General features: G+C 42.3%; 1 protein-coding gene across 5 annotated transcripts in view; it reads right to left on the bottom strand.

Moving 5' to 3' along the window:
- RASGRP1 (RAS guanyl releasing protein 1) overlaps window positions 1-14,080 on the bottom strand; it is a 76,248-nt gene that overhangs the window by 14,563 nt on the left and 47,605 nt on the right. For 3 of the 5 annotated variants that reach the window (XR_009695149.1, XR_009695150.1, XM_061157615.1), the window contains exons 4-10: window positions 11,631-11,693; window positions 11,142-11,273; window positions 9,184-9,337; window positions 7,962-8,135; window positions 6,820-6,936; window positions 4,331-4,606; window positions 2,825-2,905 (exon numbers count right to left, since the gene is read on the bottom strand). Coding sequence is in view for 3 of the 5 variants with exons in the window: in XM_061157615.1 (XP_061013598.1) it covers window positions 2,825-2,905; window positions 4,331-4,606; window positions 6,820-6,936; window positions 7,962-8,135; window positions 9,184-9,337; window positions 11,142-11,273; window positions 11,631-11,693 (997 nt within the window). In the remaining 2 variants the exon portion in view is untranslated. Of the gene's footprint in view, window positions 1-2,824; window positions 2,906-4,330; window positions 4,607-6,819; window positions 6,937-7,961; window positions 8,136-9,183; window positions 9,338-11,141; window positions 11,274-11,630; window positions 11,700-14,080 lie in introns of all 5 variants that reach the window. The other 2 variants (XM_061157616.1, XM_061157617.1) reach the window with 1 other exon arrangement.

Here is a 14,080-nt window from a genome sequence, read left to right as displayed (position 1 = left end):
AACTGACACCATAGAAATACAAAGGATCATAAGAGACTACTACAAACAACTATATGTCAATAAAATGGACAACCTAAAAGAAATGGACAAATTCTTTGATACAATCTTCCAAGACTGAACTAGGAAGAAATAGGAAACATGAGCAGACCAATCACAAGTAGTAAAATTGAAATGGTGATTTTAAAAAACTTCCAACAGACAAAAGTCTAGGACCAGATGTCTTCACAGGTGAATTCTATCAAACATTTAGAAAAGAGATAACACCTATCCTTTTGAGGCTCTTCTAAAAAATTGCAGAGGAAGGAAGACTCCCAAGCTCAATCTATGAGGCCACCATCACCCTGATACCAAAACCAGACAAAGATACTGCACACACACAAACATTACAGGTCAATATCGAATACAGATGCAAAAATCCTAGATGAACTACTGAGTTGGCCAAAAAGTTCACTTCCATAACATTTTATGGAAAAATACAAACTTTTTGGCCAACCCAACACTAGTAAACCAAATCCAACAATATAGTAAAGGGATCATACAGCATGATCAAGTAGGATTTATAGCAGCAATACAAAGATTCTTAAGTATCCACAAATCACTCAATGTGATACCTCATGTTAACTGAAGAATAAAAACCATATGATCATCTCAACAGATGCAGAAAAGGCTTTCAACAAAATTCAACACCCATTTCTCATAAACTCTCCAGAAAGTGGGCATAGGAACTTACCTCAACATAATAAAGGTCATTTATGACAAATGCACAGCTAACATCATTTCACTCATTGGTGAAAAGCTGAAAGCATTCCCTCTAAGATCAGGAACAAGACAAGGTTGTTCACTGTCACCACATTTATTCAACATAGTTAGGGAAGTCCTTGCCATGGCAATCAGAGACGAAAAAGAGAACAAATCCAAATTGGAAAATCAGTAAAACTATCACTGCAGAGTACATGACACTATACAGAGAACATCCTAAAGATTTTACCAGAAAACTAGAGTCGTCAATGAATTTGGTAAAGTTTCAGACTAAAAAAATCTCTTGCATTCCTATACACTAATAATGAAAGATCAGAAAGAGAAATTAGGGAAACAATAACCATTTACCATTGCATCAAAAAGAGTAAAATAGCTAAGCATAGACCTACCTAAGGAGACAAAAGACCTGTATGCCAAAAACTGTAAGATGCTGATGAAAGAAACTGAAGATGACACAAACAGATGGAAAGATATGCCATACTCTTAGATTGGAAGAATCAGTATTCTTCCAATGACTACCCATGGAACCTAGAGATTCAACACAATCCCTACCAAGTTACCCATGACATTTTTCACAGAACTAGAACAAATAGCTTTAAAATTTGCATGAAAATACAAAAAATCCCAAATAGCCAAAGCAATCCTGAGAAGGAAAAACTGAACTGCAGGAATTGGACTCCTTGACTGACGTTAGGCTATACCACAAAAGCAACAGTAACCGAAACAGTATGGTGCTGGTGCACAAACAGAACTATAGATCAATGAAACAGAAAGCCCAGGAATAAACGCACACAATTACGGTCAATTAATCTATGTCAAAGGAGGCAAGAATATATGGAGAAAGAGAATAATGGAGAAAAGAGTCTTTTCAGTAGGTAGTGCTGGGAAAACTGGATAGCTACATGTAAGAGAATGAAATTAGAACACCATACACAAAAATAAACTCAAAATGGATCAAAAACCTACATGTAAGTCCAGATTCTGTAGAACTCCTAGAGGAAAACAGGCAGAATACTCTTAACATAAATCACAGCAATATCTTTGATCCACCTCCAACAGTAATGAAAATGAAAACAAATGAGACCTAATTAAACTTAAAAACTTCATCACAGCAAGGAAACCACAAAACAACCAAAAGACAGCTGAGAAAATGGAGAAAATATTTACAAAGTGACAAGGGATTAATCTCCAAATATACAAACAACTCTGCAGCTCTCTGTAAAACCACACACACACACACATATATATAATATAAAAGGCAGAAGATTTAAGTAGATAGTTCTCCAAAGAAGACAGAGATGGGCAAAAAGCACATGGAAAGATATTCAACATCACTTATCAGAGAAATTCAAATCAAAAGTACTTTGACGTTATCACCTCACACTGGTCAGAATGGCCATCATCAAGAAGTCTATCAATGACAAATGCTGAAGAGGTTGGGGAGAAAAGGGCGCCCTCCTACACTGCTGGTGGGAGTGTAAATTGGTACAGCCATTATGGAGAACAGTACAGATATTCCTTAACAAAACTATAAAGAGAACCACTCTATGATCCAGCAATCCCACTCCTCAGCATGTATCTGGAGAAAACCATACTTTGAAATGATATATGCACCCTGGTGTTGACTGCAGCACTGTTTGCAATAGCTAAGACATGGAGGCAACCTAAATATCCATGAACAGATGAATGGATGCAGAGAAACAACTGATGTGAGGATGCTTTATAGTCAACAGGAGGGCAAGGTTACTCCAGGCCACCATGCTATATCCCTTCTCTAGCCAGTAAACCACTGGCTGATTCTCCCACTTCTGACACCCATGGCAGGTTGTTATTTGCTGTTCACATAGGAGTCTTATCCCTGTGAATACTGTGCAGGTTCTTTATGGTCAGGAACTATTCCTCATACGTACTGAAGTTTTCCTTACTCCTAGCACAATGTTAGGTACAAAATAGAAACATAATATGCTTCTTAAACTGAACTAAAGTCTGTTCCAAGATTAATGACCTTGATGAGCAACTTGTAAAGCACCTGTTACATATGGGAGGCTTAATATGAAAAACTCACTGGGGCTTTGTGATTCCTGGGTTCCCGGGCATAGGAAAGTTCATAGATTTCATCTTCGGTGTAGTAGAGATCTAGGGATAACTGCCAAGCAAAGCAGAACAGAGTTAATTGCTAGAATGCTGTTTGCCAGTGCTTCTTCCCTGGGGTTCCCTCTTCCAAGCCGTAAGTTACTTTACTTGTTAAAAATTCACAAAGTTTTGGGGATATAACATCTACTACTGGAGTAGGGCAAGCATTAGTTCTTTAAAATGTTTTTAAATTTGGAGAAGTTTCTTTTAAACTATAGTTAAACAGCTAAGCTTCTATGTAGAGCTTAGACCAAAGGCCTTATCTGTCAGACAGTCCACACCTCAGGTGTTCTCTCCCAAAGCAGGCTGAAAGGACAGTTTTCATGGCCAGATACTATTAAAATTTGATTCCAGCAACAGAATTCCATTTAAGTGACATTGTCAAATGATATTAAGAGTTTTATATATCTCAGAACTTTAAAATTTTAGAGGACAGCAGTCTTAGAAATAATCTTGTTCTGAACCTGATTCTATGGATGGGCTTTAGGGGGTTAAGAACTCAAAAACATGCTTATTTTTTTGGGTAGAAGAATGTTCACTGCTTTCCTCACAAAATTTGTAATCCAAGAAAATTAAGATTCAGAGCCTCTTTTCTCAGATGTTACTATCTTAAGGATGAGACCAGCCAGTCACCTGGCCAATTAGTAAAAAGGCTGGGATTAGATACCAGCTGAATGCAAAGCCTGAGGAACTATCAGAATAGTCCCCTCAGGTACGAAGAGGCTACAGTGATTATTCCATGCTGCAAAAAAAAAAACAAAAAAAAACAAAAAAACGCATTAAAAATTGTACAATTTTAGTACTGAAAGAGAAGTGAGAAGTCATCACAGAGATGAACCCCTCTGATTTCACAGAGAAGGAAACAGTTCTGTGCTCATAGCGCACAACTGGTGAACTACAAAACCACAGTCTGGAAGGGAGTTCATCTGCTCTCACAGCACACCCAAAGGCACAGTCTGGTCTCCCGCACCATGACAAGTGCTCGCCCACCCTGGGCTTGAATGTCTCTGGGATCTAAGCCAGTGGTGGCAGGACCCAAATAATGAACCTGTTTTTGTTTTTTTTAACTCACTGCCATTTCCCCCCTCCTTTTTTTTTTTTTTTTAATGAAAACCCACTGTCTCCATCTCTTACCAAGTCTTGTATCCTGATCTGCTATCAGCTCCTCCCAGAGAGCTTAGGACTGGCTTTTCTACGAGGAAGGGAATACTCCTAGAAGTTCAAGGAGCACAGCCCTGGAGTCCCACCATCTGGGTCTCAGACCAGGCTCTGCTGCTTAATAACGTGCAGCCTCTGCCAAGTTACGTATTTTTGCCTCAGAATCCCCATCCATAAAACGGATGTAACGACAGTATCCACTTCACAGAGTTCTGTGAGGCTTCACTGAGCTGGTATCTGATAAGGAAGTGCTAGTAACTTGTCTCCCATGGAGCCTCACCGTCAGCAGATGCACCAGGTCCTTGTTGGCCTCCAGGGGTGGGGCCACCTCCTGTAGCTGGACTAACTCATTGATGTGGTTGTACAGGGCCAGCAGCTTGGGGACGTTCACCTTCCCCTCCTCCAGGTAGTCGGGCATGGCTTCGTACAGGGAGATGAGGTCCTTGAGGTGCACCCCCAGGATGGGGATCTTGAAGTCGGTGCACTCCCCGTAAGCACGCCGGTAGTTGTCATAGTTTCTGCAGGAGGACAGCAGCTCAGTCATCTCACCTAGAACCTACAAGACAGAAGAGGGGAGCTGGTCACAGGTACCCTCCAGGCGGGCTCTCTTGTCTGCAGCAGCCACCTGTTTACCCTCAGCCCCTACCATGACCACACCTGGCCCCTGATGAGTCAGGCAAGGGGCGAGCCATCTCAAGGTGCAGGCTCTGACCCTCCAGTGACAGCGCCAACTTACATGTCACAGAGCAGACTTACCAAGGGCAAGGTGTACTTTACTTCATAGCTGGAAAATTCTAAGTAAGGTTTTAATATTTTTATGCTAAAGTTGTTCTTTTAAAAAAATAAGTGGTACAAGCACAAGATAAGAAACTTTTTTTTTTAAGGTACAAGATTATACAGTGCATGGCAAGTGTCCCTCTGAACGCCGTCCGCAGTCCCCTTCCCTTGTGTCTTCCAGAGACAAGTGAAGTGTGCTGCCCACAGCTGGCATAGGGAGGGGTGTGTTTCCAGTGTGACACGTCAGTCGTCTATCGAGTGTTCGTATTTCTTATGCTGGGCTCTGTGGGCCTTCACTCAGCGAGTCTCAGGATGGGCCTATGTCTAGGAAGCAGGCGACAGTCCACTCACAGACTGAAACCCTGGACAGGGAGACTGAACAGAGCAGACCAATTCCTGGCAAAGGACCAGACAGGGATGAGGCGGAGGCCTGGGGACTCTGCACTAGAGCCTGTGCTTTGCTGTGGCTGAAGGGTGCTAGGCAAGGGTGCAGCCACATCTGCTGCTCCTTCCAACACACCTGCTTCAAGTCAGCATGTGGTTCCCAGGAACCCATCCCCATGTGTGGTGACCAGCTTTCTCAGAAGCAAAGACAGGAAGAAGAGACTCCCTGCCAATCATGTCACAACACAGAATAACAATTTTAAACGCTGTGCTGGAAATTCCTGTCATAAAATTGTGGCCTAAGAGACACCGTTTCTCCCTGATGAAGTTACTTGAGGTCTGAGAGTCAGCCTCCCACAGTCACAAGGCCACAAGAGAGCAGACACCTGAGCAAATAGGGCTGGGGAGTGTGGAGTCGGGGAAAGGCTCACAAGACGAGAGATGAGCAGCAAAGATGTAGAGAACTTTTTGTTCCCCTTAGAAAGTGAAATAAACTATTGGGGGACACTAGTTTTAACCCTGGACTTAGGAATTCACTCTGCAGACCACCCTGAAGGTCCAGTAGCATTGCAGAGGAGCAGGCTTGTCAATATGACACGAAGGCACATTAGTCTCTGTGATTCTCTCCCTGTGTCACCTCTGTGATGCAGGCAGTCTCTTCAGTTGTTCTGCCTGGTCTCAGCCAGCAGGATCAAGAAATTATAAGGTCATCAGACCACTGGAAGGTGTGGGTGGAGCAGCATCCTCCAACCCCAGTGTTGTGAGAGCAGGGATGGTTAATAAGAAACTTCCTGAAAGACGGGTGAACACCTGGGAAAAGCAGATGGGGCAAGGAGGCTAAGATATCTCTTCCCTAAGAAGAGAGCCTCCTCCTGTGTCAGCTTGGAGGTGGGGGCTGGGGTTTTGAGTTTAGTAAGAAAGGCCAGATGAGATGAAATACTCAGAGCAGTCATCATCAAACCCATATCATATATAGCTGCATTTATATCTGCACTGTATCATAATGGTTTATATGTATAATAATAGTCCTGTATCATAAAGGATTAAAGTCTCTATAAAATCTAATGTAGGGAAGTACATAGGACACTTAAGAATAATATTCCTCAATAAAATACCACCTATTACAAAATCGTACCTGAAAAGCTTATTTCCAACTATCTGGGAAAATTCATCTTTCCAGAATGTCACTCTCCAAGGTGTCTGGCTAGTTAGATTTCTAATGTGTCAATATATAACCTCACTTGACATGCAAACTGAACTATGGTCACTGAACCACCACTATTCCTTGCTCAAGCAAGGGGGTCAGTACTAAAATGGTGGCTCTGGACACTCAGTGGCCAATGAGCATGGAAAAGAGGCACATATTGTTCCAAATCACCAGCGGGAATGGGGGCAGTAACACTGGCCAGACTGCCTCAGTCATCTGCAAATCTGTGACGTCCCCACCCTGTGGGTTTTCTTAAGGGGTTCTCTCCTGGGTATTTTGCCTGGTTACAAAAGGGATGGTGTGGCTTGGAAATGCTCTCTAGGTTGCCCCTCAAGGAGGAAATGCTGACACTGGTCCTAGGAATGCTGCTGAAGGGCCCTAGAGGAGACAGGAGCACTGACCTTATTGATTTCATGCGGGACATGTGAACTTGTCTCCTTGAGCCTGGAAATAGAGCTGTGACATAGCCCTCCAATCACCGCCATCAACGTATTGAAGTTCTGCAGCTGATGGAGCTTCTGTGACACAGAAAACAGATGCTAGCAGAGTCACTGTACATGTCAGTTACGTGGGAGCTTGAGATTGTCTCTTGTCTCTGTGCTATGAGTATTCCTAATTCTGGCCAAAGGCTAGTGATCAGGTATTGCAGTTTTCCAAACATTTCTTTTCTCAGGCTTATTCCAGACCAGCAGATCCCAAATCTAGCAAAGCATCCCATCTTCTTCCTTTCATTTCAGCTGGTCTGTAGACCACTCTCTACATCGGTGGTTTCTAAGAAACACCCAAAGTACTTGTTTAACACAAAGATTCTGGACCCAAGTCCTGATTCCCTGGATCTGGGGCTGAGCTTAAGGGATCTATGATTTTAACATACCTTTAGTTAATATCAGAGCAAGTGGTCCATGTACCACAAGTTAAGAAACACTGGTCTAGAACATCTAAAGCTAGAAAAATATATCATTCAGTATAATCTTTTATATTCTTTACCCCAAAGTGACCAGACTGTTTTTATTTTTGTGGGCAACACCATGGCTTAAATAGGACTATAACTACCTGAGAGAGAGTGCTAGAATCTCTGTGAAATTTCAGATATGTGTTCATAGTATCTGCTTTCCTCTTATCAAATGCTTAAAACCTACTCCTCAAACACTAAACCCAGCCATTCAACATAACTTGGGCTCACAGACCTAAATCAAGCTGGCCCAGCTATACTGAAATCTGAATTACCCTTTCCTTTGCTAAGTGGACCACAATAAGGTAAAACAAAGTTGGCTGGTAAGCATCTTCTGAAACGCGTTAAAGATTTAAACAGAACTAAAGCTGTACCCTGACTCTGAAGATCGCCTACATGGCCCTCTCCATCCTGATCTCCTGTGGGATGTAGAAAAGTCATCATACCGAGATCTGAGGACAGGTGAAGGTGCACAAACCCCACCAGGAGATTTATGAGGGGAAAGCAGCTCTCATGGACAGACTAGGCTGAGGGGAGAGGGAGTCATTTACCTGGTATTACCAGGCCTCAGGTCTTCATCCAGTCACTCACCTGGGCCACCTGGATGAACTTGATGAAGACTTCAGCTCGGAGCTGGGGGGTGGGGCGGCTGAGAACCATCAGCTGTACCCACTGGGAGATGCCGTTGCACAGAGCAATGGACCGCTCCATGGTGGGGTTCTCCTTCACGCAACTATTCACAAGGTAATTCTGATAATCAGAGAACTGGGGAAAAAGAAACTCATCAGGACTGTGCTCCAGCATTCTTGGAGACACGAGGGGCATGCTACCTCTGCTGAGCTGATGACCAGAAGCTGCTGAGGGACAGAGGAGCTCTTGGGCCTCCTCTCCTTTCCTGCCGACAAGGATGGCAGGAAGGCTATCTTACTTATTCCACCCACAGCACGCCTCTCTACATCAGAAGCAATCAGGCATAAACGGATGTGTACACATACTAGTTAACCCAAATATTATGCTGAGCAGATATGGATAGGATCTCGTTTAAACTCTGAAGAGTACAGTATAGAAGAAAAATCCCAGTACCAGTTCCAGCTCTGCTGCTGAAGGGGAAAAACAAAGATAATCTCACAAAATCTATTATGTCACCCTCTCTCTCTCTCTCCAACGAAGCTCTGTTCGCTTCAATGGCAGCGAGTTCTCTTGCATAGAGCTGCTGTTCTTTGGTATCACATATAGAGTTTGAAGGAGCAAGGTCTCGGTGAGCAGAGTTTATCTCTAGGATCAGGGGTGACTATGGGGCCATGTCAGCAGCACTTCAAGAGTTTAGGTAAATTCTGAACTAGACCAGTAGCATCTGATTTATTTTGAAATTTCCCCCAGCCATCCAAAGCCTATTCTAGAATGAATTCAAACTCTTACAGGACTTATCCTCATTTTGGGGGAGGAAAATTTTAAAGAAAATTCTGAAAGACAATCATTAATCAGGGGGAAAATGTGTGTGTGTGTGTGTGTGCGCACACGCACATGTCTTGTGTGTACACTCATGTGCACAAGGAATCATGTGTGCACAGTACTATCACCTGAACGAGTAGTGGGGAGGGGGAGGCGGACTTGGAGGATGGAGCGGGGAGCAGAGCAGGAGGAACACAGCCCGGCAGTGTGCCCTGACTTGCCCAACTACACACAGGCTGACGGGAAAGCCCGCCAGCCCAGAGGGGACTTCAGGGTGAGGAGATTGGTGGCCTGTTGAATTCCTCTGCTTACTCTCAGAGCTGTCGCAGGGCAGCTTTTCTCCAGCCCCTTGGGTACCTACCGATATCCTCCGGAAGGACTTGAACTCCAGGTAAGTGAGGTGCTCAGACAGTTCTTCTGGCTCCAGATGGTCAAAGAGCAGGGAGACTTTCCGCTTCTTGCTGGTGTTCGATTTTATCCGTTGAGTCAGTTTCCTGGACCAGTCACGGGCATTGCTTTTGTGAGTAAAAGTGAAAAGGGAGAAGACAGGGGGAAAAGAATAAATCAAAACTGCTTTTCTAATGCAAGTAAATCCATGAACGTTTCTTACAAGAATATGCAAAGCACCATTAGCTAACTTTCTGGGGCCTGGGTAAAATGTGTTGATCTTAAGGAAGTGGGAAGGACACAGCCCTGGTCACGGTGTCCTGGCCTTCAAGTGCTGGCCCCTCTCTGTAGCCTTGTCACATATGTTCTCTCCATGTCTACCGTGTATTCCTTCATCTCATGAGGGTGATGGGGATTCTATCTGGTTGGAAATCTCAAGGTTTGGGGGCAGTTTCCACGCCAGAAGGGCACAGAGAGGAGATGCTACGCTGGGGAATCATGTGTAGGAACACAAGGTCCCTCTGGGCAGACTTGTGGCATTTTCCTCAAATGTCCCCAGGAACTGAAATGACCAAGGAAGCCTAGCTAACTCTAGAGTTGGCCCCACACACATTTTCTTGTAATCAATCCACATATTTCTTTTTCAATTTCCTTCACTAAGGAAGCAAAGAGAAAGATAGCAGGTTGCAGACTGTGTTTCCCAAACAGGAATTCCTGAGAACCTTGTCTCTTGACAAAAGGGTTCTGTGGTCAAACGAGTTTGGGAAATGCTACAAATTCTGCAGCCCCCTTAGCCAAAGAGCATATTACAGACTCTGAGATGCATCGCAAAAGGGAAGTTCAGTTCACTATTTCTCAAGTATTATCTGGTCAGGCAACATCCCATTGACTAATTCCTAAAGAACATACTGTGGAAAATATTGGTAGAGGAAAGTCAGCTAGAGGTGTACTGGGACAAGGAAGTCAGGGTTTCCAGACTGTCCCAGGCCCTGTGTGCTGCATTTTAAGAAATGAAGATGTTGCTATTGCAAAACCTTCTTTTATCTTTCACGTTGTTACAGTTCTAAGGAAAGAAGTTCAGAGAGTCCAACCTGCAAAGGAGATTTAAGTGGGACTCTGGCACGTGATTTGGAAATCATTTCTGTGTGGCCGTGGCACAAGGCACTAGGGACTCTCACAGTCCAGCTTCTGCTCTGTCACTAACTCGACTAGCTCTGTATCCCCAGACGAGCCAGTCTTGCTGAGCCTCAGTTTCCCAAGATAAAAGCATCTTTAAAATATATTTCAGCACTAGAATTCTATGTCCTAGGGATCTATATTATTCTAAAATAAAGCAACCACATTATGAAAGCCTTAGCAGACAACGAGTGTACTCTCCTCCCCCGAAATTAGGACAGGCATTGATTTTTTTCAGACTGGGACCATCTCATAAATAAGAAATCCCAAAGAACAATATGAAATATTCCTGAATACTTTTCCACCTCTGCACAGATCTCTTGCAGTGTCTCTTGCAGATGTCCATGTATGTTATAAACCCTCTGCGGGATCCATTTTCCAGCAGTGCCTTCTGTATTTGTAAGTTCAGGATGCCTCCAGGCATTGGCTGCTGAAGAAGCACCAATTTAGTCACTGCACTTTCAGTTTCTTGGGATTTGTATAAATTTTAATCAGCATCTTGCTACCTGATTTCTTTTTCACTGAGACTTTTTTTCCTGCTGTCAGATAGAAGCCACATACAGCATTACCACCAGGGACTTCTCTGCTTTCCTGGCACAAGGCAAGCTCTTCTCTTTGGTAAAGCCACTGAACCTGCCTGAAGGCTTCTTGGGTCGCAGCAGGACACAGCAGAGGTCACAGCAGGACACACAGGCTTGCTGAGCAGCCTGGGTTGTATTACAGGAGGGAGGTGGTTTCCAAAGACAGGGCACTCACATTTGCGTTGTGTCAATCAGGCGGCGGTGGAGCTCCTCGCCGTTTGCTTTCACCAGTTCCTGAAACTCCTCCATGGTGCTTGCCAAGCTGGTATCCATCTTAAACATGATCCAGAATTCTGTTATCCAGTACCTGCATGGTGGGAGTCACAAAACAAGCCAAAACTGAAGCCAAGGACTCACATTTTGGTAGGTTCTTCCCACGAGAAGGACTCAGAAAAAGACGGGCTGATTTGTCCTGTATTCCTGGAAATACTGACTATATACTCTGTACAGAATATAAGGAGCTGGAGTGGGGGTAGGGGGCAGAGAAGAAAACCACCCAGTGACAATCATCTGTGGGCCCTCACACCTGCCCATATCAAATGCTATGCTATGCTAAAGTGAATCATAATCTGAGAAGCCATGACAAAAGATTTTGGCACAACCACATGTGGCTTTTTCATTTCATCCCTCCCCACAAAGTCCCAAATGTATGCAGAAATGTTACCTTACAAAATAGCAGATCTTCAGGCAAAGCCCTGGTGAATTCTTTGCCAAGGCATCCTTATAGGTAGGGCTGTGGTTAAGGGAAATGGAAGCCTCTGTTATAAAAACCAAGCAACTTCTTATCTTTGGAAGATTTGCTAAAATTGCCCTCCCCCAGCCCTCCTAAAATTTTCTTTTAATTAAAATGTTTTCTTACGTCTCTGGACCTAGGATAAAACCAACTTGATGGATGTAGCTATATGCTTATTATCACCTAGAAGGGCGAAGATTGTGACTTTATCTAGCTCATGCTGAAGTGGCTTACAGAAGAATGCCACAGCATCTCCTCTACAGAAGGAGGAAGTCACCAGCACAGCAAGGCCCCAGGAAAATGATCTGTAAGAAGTGAAGAGGGGCCTCTGCCCACATCCAAGACTAGGAGTCTAGTCTGCCAGAGAAAACAAGCTAAAAAGAAGAGCCCCTTTTTTTTCCAGCAACTGATTTAAAACAAAAAACACCCTATGCAGTGAATTAGAAGAAAAGCAAGGAGTAAATATTCAGATATATTATAATGATAATTCATGCAATAATAGGAAAATGATAATATATGCATAGAGGGTGTCAGCAGACTGATCTTACAGGTTGTAATGGCAAGTCAGAAAAAGTCATGTGAATGACCCAAATACAGTTGGAGAGCATGTGAAGGATCAATATCATTGGGAATATTCCACAAGAATGATGCCATCCTAAGAACATGAAAGAACAGCAAAGGTCCATCAAGTTCACATGTCTCTAGCAATGTATGGAAAGAATACACGTTTATTGCAAAGGCCAAAGAAATGCAAAATCCAATCCAGTGATGAAGCTGTGTGGTTGTACTCTGTTTTGTCAACATACTAAGGAATACTGTGTGGGCTGTGTGCTATACAAGCCACTGCCCTCTTTCTCCTCTTAAAAACCACCCAGAACTCTGTGAATTCCAGCAGGTCCCTGAGAGGACTCCACTGAGCAGCCGGCAGATGTCTCAATTAACCAGGGCTGAGCAGTCTTTATTCACTGGGTATGCATGTTTTAACCCCTGGAAAACACAGGTGTAGATATAGTAAAGTAAGAGACAGTCCAAAGCTTATTACTGACTTTTAATTAGGAAGGAGTCTGTGTATTTTTAAATCTCTCATATTGTAGTATTTAAGAGCATATTAGAATGATAGCTGTGAAACTTCTATTTGGAATATATAATTAAGGCTTTACACTTAAATTTTAAATTCAAACCTTACTAAGTTTATGCATAGCTTTGAAACACCTAAGATGTCAGCTTTACTGTTTACAATTTTAATCTACTGAAGTTATAAGCCTGTTTAGAATTCAAAAAGGTCCTTGAAATAGTTTAAAAATCTAAAATATAAAATTCATAATTATATAAATATATACATATCAATAATTACTTTAAATGTAAATGGTATAAATGTTTCAAACAAAAGACACAGAGTGGCTGAATGAATACAAAAGCAAGATCCATATATATGCTGCCTACAAGAGATGCACTTCAGAATCAGACTGAAAGTGAGGGGATGAAAAAAGGTATTCCGTGCAAATGGAAATTAAAAGAAAGCCATGGTAGTGATACTTATATTAAACTTTAAAATGAAGACTGTAACAAGAGACAGGAGGACATTACAGAGTAACCAAGGGGTCAGTCCAAGAAGAGGATATAATAAATAAAAATTAATAATAAATAATAAATAAAATTGTAAACATATATGCACCAAACATAAGAGCACCTAAACATACACAGAAAATGTTAACAGACACAAAGCAAGAAATTGACACTAAAACAATAGTAATAGGGGATTTTAACACCCTTATATCAATGAACATCATCCAACAAAAAAATCAGTAAGGAAACACTGGCCTTAAGTGAAACATTAGCCTAGATGTGCTAAGATATATAGAGAATATTCCCTCTAAAAGCAGCAGAATACATACATTTTTCAAGTGCAAATGGAACATTCTCCAGGATAGATCACAGGCTAGGCCACAAAATGAATCTCAGTAAATTTAAGAAAACTGAAAACATACCCAGCATTTTTTCTGACCACAGTGCTGTAAGATTATAAATCAGCTATAGGAAAAAAAACAACAAAACCACTCAAAAATCACAAATGTGTGGAGACTAAAAATATGCTACTATACAACCAATGGATCACTGAAGAAATCAAGGAACAAATCAAAAAATACCTGGAGACAAATGGAAACAAAACCACAAAATCTACGGGATGCAGCAAAAGCAGTTCCCAGAAGGAAGTTTATAGTGACACAAGCTCATCTTAGGAAACAAACAAAAATCTCAAATAAACTACCTAACCTTAAACCTAAACGAACAAGAGAAAAACAAACACAACCCAGTTAGTAGAAGGAAAGAAATTATAAAGATCAGCAGAAATAAATGAAACAGACTAAAAACAATAGGAA

The sequence above is a fragment of the Dama dama genome, chromosome 12, assembly GCF_033118175.1.
Source record: "Dama dama isolate Ldn47 chromosome 12, ASM3311817v1, whole genome shotgun sequence".
Classification (NCBI taxonomy): Eukaryota; Metazoa; Chordata; class Mammalia; order Artiodactyla; family Cervidae; genus Dama; species Dama dama.
Note: the sequence above shows the minus strand (reverse complement) of the source record. Positions and strands in the feature narration are given on the sequence as shown.